This window comes from Phaenicophaeus curvirostris, chromosome 3 (assembly GCF_032191515.1).
Source record: "Phaenicophaeus curvirostris isolate KB17595 chromosome 3, BPBGC_Pcur_1.0, whole genome shotgun sequence".
In the NCBI taxonomy this organism is placed as follows: domain Eukaryota; kingdom Metazoa; phylum Chordata; class Aves; order Cuculiformes; family Cuculidae; genus Phaenicophaeus; species Phaenicophaeus curvirostris.
Window position 1 is genome coordinate 65,280,522 of NC_091394.1, and position 8,480 is coordinate 65,289,001.

Sequence of the window (8,480 nt, forward strand, 5' to 3'; positions counted from 1 at the left end):
GCTGTGATTCTGTACTGAGGCGCAATCCTGAGCACTGAGGCGCGAAGGCCACTGGGTGGCGCCCGCGTCCCGCCTGCGGGGCCGCTCGGCAGCTTTGCGGGAGAGAAAAAAGAAAAGGAGAGGGAGAGGGAGAGGGAGAGGGAGAGGGAGAGGGAGAGGGAGAGGGAGAGGGAGAGGGAGAGGGAGAGGAGAGGAGAGGAGAGGAGAGGAGAGGAGAGGAGAGGAGAGGAGAGGAGAGGAGAGGAGAGGAGAGGAGAGGAGAGGAGAGGAGAGGAGAGGAGAGGAGAGGAGAGGAGAGGAGAGGAGATTAGGGAAAGCAATGCAAGACACTCTCTGCCGTGTGGAGTGGGGACCACACATTGCTACCTGGAGCAAATGACATTGGTACATGTATTCGGTATCTCCCCCAAAGGGTTGCAGACAAGTCCAGACCATACATGTGTCAGAGTGCAGGTAAAAAGATTTGACATAAACCATTTTTCCAATATCTCCATTCTAGATAGTGTAAAACATTTCTTGCACATATGCTTATTTTGAGGATGGGATGAGACATTTCTACAGGAGAAATGAGTGTCATTGAGTTTGTTTTGGTTTTCCCCATAGTGACCACAGACTGTATCTCTTCTGGCAGTTCATCCACTTTCTTGAGGCTTCCCAGAACTGCACTCCTCTTCAGCCATCTTCCTAGGGCAAGAGGGATTTCCCTGAATAAATGAATCACAGGACAGTTGGAGTCTTTCAGCTCTTTGTTGCAAAAGACTTCTAGTTCAATTTGGGCCACTTTTCCTCTAGACGACATGTCCTCTTGATGATACTAAGGATGTGAACTAATTTAAACTCCATATTACTTATATTCAAGGAATAGAGTAGTTCCTTGTGCCGTCAGAATCTCTACTTTCTATGAACATTCATGCCTACATTTACTTCTTATCTTTTCCTGATTGTGGGATTTACAGTGCCTCTGCCTTCTCAGCAACTTAGATTTAGAATTAAAGTGATCCATTTGTTTCCAGGATTACCATCCATTTATCTTATTCTTCTTGTTCCAATGAAGATTCCTGTAAGCTAAAGCTCTTGTCTATCCCCTTCACGAATGCTGTGCTCGTGGGTCTTTGTCAACTCCTAGAAAATGACACAATCCTTTGTTATTCTTGTGACTTTTTGTACCAGATGCTCAGCAGTCTGTTTTCTGGGGTTGGAGTTGTGACTGGGTACATATTCTGGCTTGCAGCCCTTCCTGCTTTGTTGTCGTAGAGAACTTTTTTTGTCACATTTTGAATTCTTTTTAACACTGGCACCAGCATGAGTAGATTGGGCGATTTCTTTTGCTTGCTAAACCCCAATCACATCACCAAGGTTAATTATAGTTCTTCTGAGTGTCACCATATGTTTCTAGTCCCAGACCTTATCAGGCTGCCAGCACCCCAACATCACAAGAGTGATTCTTCAGGTCTAATCAGCCACAAGTTTCTCTCAGATTTGACTGTTTTGTTGGATAGATCCTGTATGAATATTTTCAGCTGTCTTAACTTATCTAGGAAATTTAACTATAGTCATTTACTGCATTCCAAATAAGGCACTGTTTTAGTTATTTTGTACTAATTTGTATTTACAAACTTTTCACAGCCAATGAAGATCAAGACTTATTTCTTCTTAGTATCTGAATCCTACCCAGTCTGAACTGTAGGAACACAAGCATCTGCATAATGTAGCAACTGATCCCAATGCACCCTTCTCAGAATTAAAAATACCAATTTAGATATTTAGGGCTGGGAAGGCAGCTCAGCACTCATTCTCTATGCATTGTGGAAAGTATTTGTGGTACACAGCTTTCACGTGGAGTGATGTGTGATAAACACTGGCTAGTCATGGAACCTAATTCTTAGGCAGAATTGCCTTTAGCCTTGATGAGAATCTGTGCTGCCATACCAAATGCAAATTCACTGTTATATAGAATTAGCTACTTGTGGACAAATGACTGTTCTCTGGTAGAATGAACAGCTTTCTGTGTTGTTTCATTCAAATAATGTAATTGTTTACTTATAATACAAGGCTACTATAAGCTTGTATTGATGGGTAGCTGAAAATCCTGCTTCTTCATTCTTTTCACCTCACTTGGCTCGTATAAAGTTTGGTCATTTAAATTTGGCTTTATCCCTCCCAACATTTGATAGTTAACTAAACCACTAGATATTTAACTGAGTCACACAGCTAGTCATCTTGCGGTCCTTCTAGAGTGAATGAAGAGAGACAGAATGACTTTCAGAGAGTTACTGAGATCTTAAAATAAATTTCTTCAACTCCCTCATTCACCTGGGAGGCCCCTATGGCCCCTTACATCGTCACCTTTACTTAGCTGAGAAACTTTAATTTTTATTCTGGATCAATAGCCTTTCTGAGAGTTCTTTAAATAGTATGTGCAAAAAGTCACTGAGTGGGAAAGGTATGGCTTAGGCATTTCTTATATACAAACTATATTTCTTTTGCTCAGATCAGAATTGGTAACATTTTCAATATGGTAGATGTGTATTCCCTGTGTAAGCAAAGATATGTATTGGAAAGGAATGGTTTCATGATGAAGACAAGAGCTTTCTGACTAATGTACTGTTCCACAGATAGAGTCCCACATAAAACAAAGTTCTACACAACATTTATGTAAGTTTGAAGTCATAAAATTTTTTCTTGGGAGACAAGTATTCCTCTTTGTATATGGACTGCCAGCCAGGAAAGTCAATGCAAGTATTCTACCTTTAAGATTTCACATGAAGCTGGTCTCAGCTGAATATGGGTTGCAGATGATTTGGCATTTTATTTGTAAAACAGCTTTAGCAAGATTTGTATAACTTTATGGGATCAAGATGGGTTCATCTTGTACCTTGTGCCAAGGAACAAAGATGTCATTAATGTAACAAAAAAATCATCAAGCATATACTTGCCAAATCTAATAAAAATGCGTGTATTACTTCAGTTCTTATGGACTGAAGAAATATAAGGTAGTTTTTCATTTTAAGTCTCCCCTTTGCCCAGCTCTGTAACTTGCACCCAGTCAAACAAAACACTCAGACTTTAAAAATAAAATCAATTTACTTCTACAAGGCTGGCAAGAACTTAATTAAAAAAAAAAACAACCGAAAATAAACCAAAACCCAAACCACACCACATTACCTTCCTGTGGAATCTATTAATACTTAAAAATACCATTTTAGAATATTTTGGTCACATCATTCATATAAAGCACTAATCTGAATTTCATCTGTTCATGAGCTTCAAAAAAAGGATTCAAAACTGTGTGCATCTGTTTTTGCTGTGCCTTTATTGGTGAGGAATGCTACAATACCTGACCTACCTGGCACTTCCCTGGCGAGACAGTAGCCTTCATCTCAGGACAATCCCATAAGGAGCCTGTTCAATTGTCTGAACTTTTTTCCTACTCATATAATGCCTCTCATTGAGAGGAAAGAAAGATTAATTTACTTTTTAAAAATAATATTTACAAATTCGAGGATTAAAATAAATGATTTGAAATACCAGATCCACATTAGAGAGATCCAAAAATGCCTACCTGCCATATTAATATTTAAAAAGTACATACTAATACATGTAACTCAGTACAGAGGTATTTAAAACAAAAAATACATTCTTACACAACATTCACTATCTAAAAGCTGTAGTTTTCTCTCCAGATTTTGACCTGAAAAGTCACCTGTGGGCATTGTGTACTTCTGTTCTAAAACCAGTGACAGCCTATTGGGGCACCATCAGCATATGGATGTGTGTGTTGCAGGAACAAATACAGTAAATGCCTTCAGTATTTTTACGTATTATGTACCCACAGGGAAAAAAATGTATTTGACAGCATGTAGTATGGTGCATGGATGGCAGTAGTACTATGTTTTTCTTCACATCACACTCCTCAGCCCCAATTTTGACCTACTATATTTACTTAATATAACCACTTCATACTTGGGAATTTACCCCGAACATTTTTTTCCATCATTTCGTATGTATCTTTCTATGCTGTTTAAAGTTCTTCGTGCTTTCCTTGTTTTTCCAGTCTCCTAGAGTCGTTAACCAATTACAGCTGGGACCAAGGCCAAAACCAGCTAAGTATCACAACTGAGATTATCTCAAGTGGCACCTTACTTAAATTGCTGAATAATCTTTTCTCTAGGGTTCAGATAAACATTGGTTGAGTTTTCTTTCACCTTATGCTTTCTTAAGGGTCCTTCCTTTCTGATTTATTGTTTATATTCTTTTCTTTCTATGAAGCTTCCTAGAGAAGGTCAGTTGGAGTCCCACCTGAGCTACATAACTACAAACTAGGATAGTCCCTTCATTCACAGCCTTTCTCTCAATAAAACTGCAGCACCGCAAGATAAATTAGATTATAGTCTCTGTACAGCTTGGTCTCAAATCACTGGAAGCAGCAGTTTCAGCAGATCCTGTACTGAGCCCTCATTTTATTGTGCAGTAGCCCTGCAATATTTCACATTTCACAAAAAGAAAAGCAATTTTCTGCAGTTCATCTACTTGAAAGACACTACCAATTGTCAGTCTTGGGTTTCTGTGCAGTATTTCCAAATAGAAATCCATGACAAAGGATGATCTGACAAGAAACCAGGTTAAACTGGTTCTTGTTAAGTAAATGTTTCTTCCTCCTTGCTGCTTAAATGAAGGAGAGGAGGCTTTTTCTTCTCTAAAAAAAATCAGTCTTCTCTCTTATGGTGAATTAACTGCTGGGAAAATATTTTGAGGAAAAGAAAATCTTAGCTGAGAAGTTTTAATCTTAAAACAGGGAAAGTCTGCTCCCAACTAGGAAAATTCAGCTGAATTTCCCATTGCGCAAATACAATAAAAGCAAAACAGACTACAGACGGAAATGTAAAATCACAAAGAACAGCAAAAGGCACTGTTACTCTATCTTTCACACTATGAAGCAGAACAAACTGCTGGCATCAATTTCTTAATTTGCATTTATTTATTTTCTTGATTCACAGAAAATATTATGGCAGTGAATTCTGTAAGTTGTTAAAATGTCTTTTTTTCCTGCTGATTGGTATAGCACCTTACCCTCTAATGAATTGCTTGGGGTGAAACTGTTCTTATCTGACTGTTGCTGTAGATGTATCCGCTCTTAAGAGATGAAGAAGAGAACTGTGCTTACAAAAGCAGGTTTCAAGAACATGTATTACAAAGACATTCCCACATTGATGCAGCCACACACACTATCACAGTACCAGTGAGTCATTGTAACCGAGCTTTTAATGTCATTTATAAAAAAATAGAGTTATTTACATTTGCAACTTATTTGATGGCATCCTCTTTTATTACAGCATTTGAGTCAGTAAAGAAATGTCACTATAACACATTTAAGGGTTAACTTTTTAAAGATGAGCATGACAGTACAGGAAAAGTGTTTAAGACACTGTGAATTGCTGTTCTTTTGCAGCATCATACAAATTTGTTTTTTACAACACATGCCCCCTGCCTTTACAGTATGCAGAACTCCCTCCCAGATTAAGGCACGGAAACTCTGCCTCATTTCTGGGGACAGTCCCTCATTATTAAATGTGGCACTTCGAAACAAAACCAAAGGAATTAGTTTAATTCCAATGAATGGTAGCTTAAATATAGAATGTAGCCACTAACATGTCTTTAAGAAAACTTCGGTTAAAAGGACAAATAAAAAAGTATGACTAGACTTATTGCAGAGTTGCAGCAAACCAGATCCATGAATACAAAAGCCATCAAAATATATTATAAATCTATTTGAGTTTCAAAGCTACTCTAAAATACTGCTTTGCTTTAAAGTACAAATAACACTGTTTGGGGTTAGTTTGTAAAGTTGTATTTTGGTCCATGCTGTTAATTCTATATCATTATATTCCTCTTCCATTAGTTTAAAAACCTCATAACAACCAGTCCTCAGGCAGTGGGAAGAACGATGAAGCCAAAGAAGGGCCTTTCCAAGTTTCAGACTTCATTCGCTGCAGTCGGTTCATAAAAATTCTAATTTCCATCGCCTCCCTTCTCTACTGCTTTAAATGAACTTCCCTCAGAGTTCTAAGGAAAAAGAATGACAAGGGACACAGATTCAACACGATCAGAGATGGGGGTTTGCCCCCATCTTCTAGTCTTGAGCTTATAAATCACAGCCCCCAAAAATATCCCACCCATAAAAAACAGATCAACAACAACAAACCAAACCAATTTACTTTGACTATGCGGTAGTTCCACATAATCTGCTGGCAGTAGAAACTTCTTTGGTGTCCGAGTCAGGTCTTCCTGAAACCACAAATGGCCAAGTCTGTAAGCAACAAAAAAAAAAGGGGGGGGGGGGGGAAGGTATTTCATATTAAAAAAGAGTTTAACCTGCTATGCAACTGTGAAACTGGAGCTTTATTACTGATAGATGTCTAACTCCGGTTCATTTGAAAACACGTCATCATGTTTTAGTCGCTATGGGAAGCACAGAGAGGGCTGAGTTACCCTAACAAATATTTTCATTACGTTTGTCATTATAAGCAAATGCTCCACCACAGCGCTGCAATGGTCAGCAACAAATAGTTTTTAGCAAAAATGGCATCACTTCCCTTGCTTTGCAACTATTTGCATAATTTTATCAATAAAACCATATAGATTATACAAAAGCAAACACTCTGCACTACATAAGCAACTTCTTTGATCCCTGTGGCACGCATCAGGCGTGTAGTTTTGTACCGATGAACTAATGAGGGCTCGCCCGTGCTCCAAGGCAGCCCGCGGAGAGCGTTACTCCTTTTTCGGACATTCAGCTCGCCTAACGCCCCAGGAATTCGTTTCTTTAGGGTCCCCTACTCCGACTCCCCAGCACAGACACACCCGCCATCACCGTAAGCTAAACCTCGCCCGCTGCGGGGGTGGGATCGCTGGCGATTTACGGAGCGGCGGGGGCCAGCAAGAGGCTTCTCCGACGGCGGGACCGGCTCGAGAGCCGGCAGCCCTTCCCGCTGTCCCGGGGTTCCCCGCTGTCCCGGGGTTCCCCGCTGTCCCGGGGTTCCCCGCTGTCTCGGAGCGGGAGCCCCCGGCCGCGCGTCCCGCAGCCGCCCCGCGCCGCCCCGTACCAGGTTGACGGGGTGGACGTAGCCGTTCTCGTAGCGATCCTCCTGCAGGAGCTGCCGGAGGTGGGCGATGTAGCTGGACGCCAGGCGCAGGGTGTCCAGCTTGGAGAGCTTGGTGTCGGGCGGCACCCAGGGCAGGCTCGTCTTCAGCCGGGAGAACGCCTTGCTCAGCACCCGCATCCGCGCCCGCTCCCGCGCGTTGGCCGCGTTGCGCTGCGACTGCTTCCCCTCGGCCGGCGGCCCCCGCGGCCCCGACGCCGCCTTCTTGCCCCCGGGGCCGCCGCCCCGCGCCCGCTTCCTCTTGCAGCCGCCGCCCGCCGGCCCCGCCGCGCAGCTGCCCTCGCCGTCCTCCTCCTCCTCCTCCTCTTCCTCCTCCTCCTCCTCGTCCTCCTCCTCCGCCGCCGAGGAGTTGTCCCCCGACGGGTAGAGCCGGCCGCGGGGCCGGCGCTTGGCGGCCGCGGGCGGGTATTCCAGCTGCAGCGCCCGCAGGTCCATCCCGGGCAGCTCCTCCGCCTCGCTCCCGGAGCCCGCGGGCATCGCCGCCCCGGGAGGGAGGCGGGGAGGCGGGCGGCGAGGCAGGACCGGCGGGGACGGGCCGGGGGTGGGGGGGCCGCGGCGGGGGGACGCGCCCCTTGACAGCGCTATATATCGGGTGTCCGCGGAGCGAACCATCTGCCGGAGGGGAGGGAGGAGGGGTAGGACCCGGGCGAGCCCCGCGCCGGGGGCGGCGCCGCTGCGCGCTGCTCCGCGCTCCGGTGCGCCAAGTCAGCCCCGCGGAGCGGGGAGAGCGCGGGGGGATCCGGGAGTCTGTGCGCCCTTGGGAGCGACGCCGCCGGGAGAATCAGCGCTTTCCTCCGGGACGGACCCCTCTCCGCGCCCCGAGGACGGAAAATACCCCCAGGGCTGCCCCCGCAAGGGCGTTTGCGGGGAGGGGGCACGGCGCCCGGGCTCAAGGCGACGGCTCAGCGCGACCCCAACGCGCCTCCATTCGCTCCCCCTCTTGGCTCTTCTTCGAGGCCAGGGGAATTTCATAGAGTCATAGAATCACGGAATAGTTTGGGTTGGAAGGGACCTTAAAGATCATCCAGTTCCAACCCCCCTGCCATGGGCAGGGACACCTCCCACCAGACCGGGCTGCCCAAGGCCCCATCCAACCTGGCCTTGAACACCTCCAGGGATGGGGCAGCCACAGCTTCTCTGGGCAACCTGTGCCACAGCCTCATCACTCTCATAGTGAAGAATTTCCTCCTTATAGCTAGCTTAAATCTGCCCCTCTCCAGTTTATACCCATTGCCCCTAATGCTATCACTACAAGCCTTTGTAAACAGTCCCTCCACAGCTTTCTTGTAGGCTCCCCTCAGGTATTGGAAGATCGTTATA

The 8,480-nt window shown here is 44.9% G+C and overlaps 1 protein-coding gene across 2 annotated transcripts; it reads right to left on the minus strand.

Moving 5' to 3' along the window:
- Positions 1 to 5,052: 5,052 nt before the first annotated feature.
- Positions 5,053 to 7,679, minus strand: MSC (musculin). Of its 2 annotated transcripts, XM_069853121.1 has the most exons (3): positions 7,104 to 7,679; positions 6,216 to 6,307; positions 5,053 to 6,063 (listed from the first exon to the last, which is right to left on the minus strand). In XM_069853121.1, exons 1-2 carry the CDS (start codon positions 7,635 to 7,637, stop codon positions 6,221 to 6,223), a joined length of 621 nt encoding a protein of 206 aa, XP_069709222.1. In that variant the 5' UTR covers positions 7,638 to 7,679; the 3' UTR covers positions 5,053 to 6,063; positions 6,216 to 6,220. The 2 variants fall into 2 exon arrangements, with proteins under 2 accessions (XP_069709222.1, XP_069709221.1); XM_069853120.1 differs by having other exon boundaries at positions 5,053 to 6,307.
- Positions 7,680 to 8,480: the final 801 nt, after the last annotated feature.

Bases quoted from the DNA above. Each gene is read 5' to 3' on its own strand.
- MSC (XM_069853121.1), bottom strand. From the start codon at position 7,637: ATGCCCGCGGGCTCCGGGAGCGAGGCGGAGGAGCTGCCCGGGATGGAC. The intron at 6,308-7,103 runs GTACGGGGCGGC...TGTTGCTTACAG, and splicing joins ACGTCCACCCCGTCAACCTG to ACTTGGCCATTTGTGGTTTC.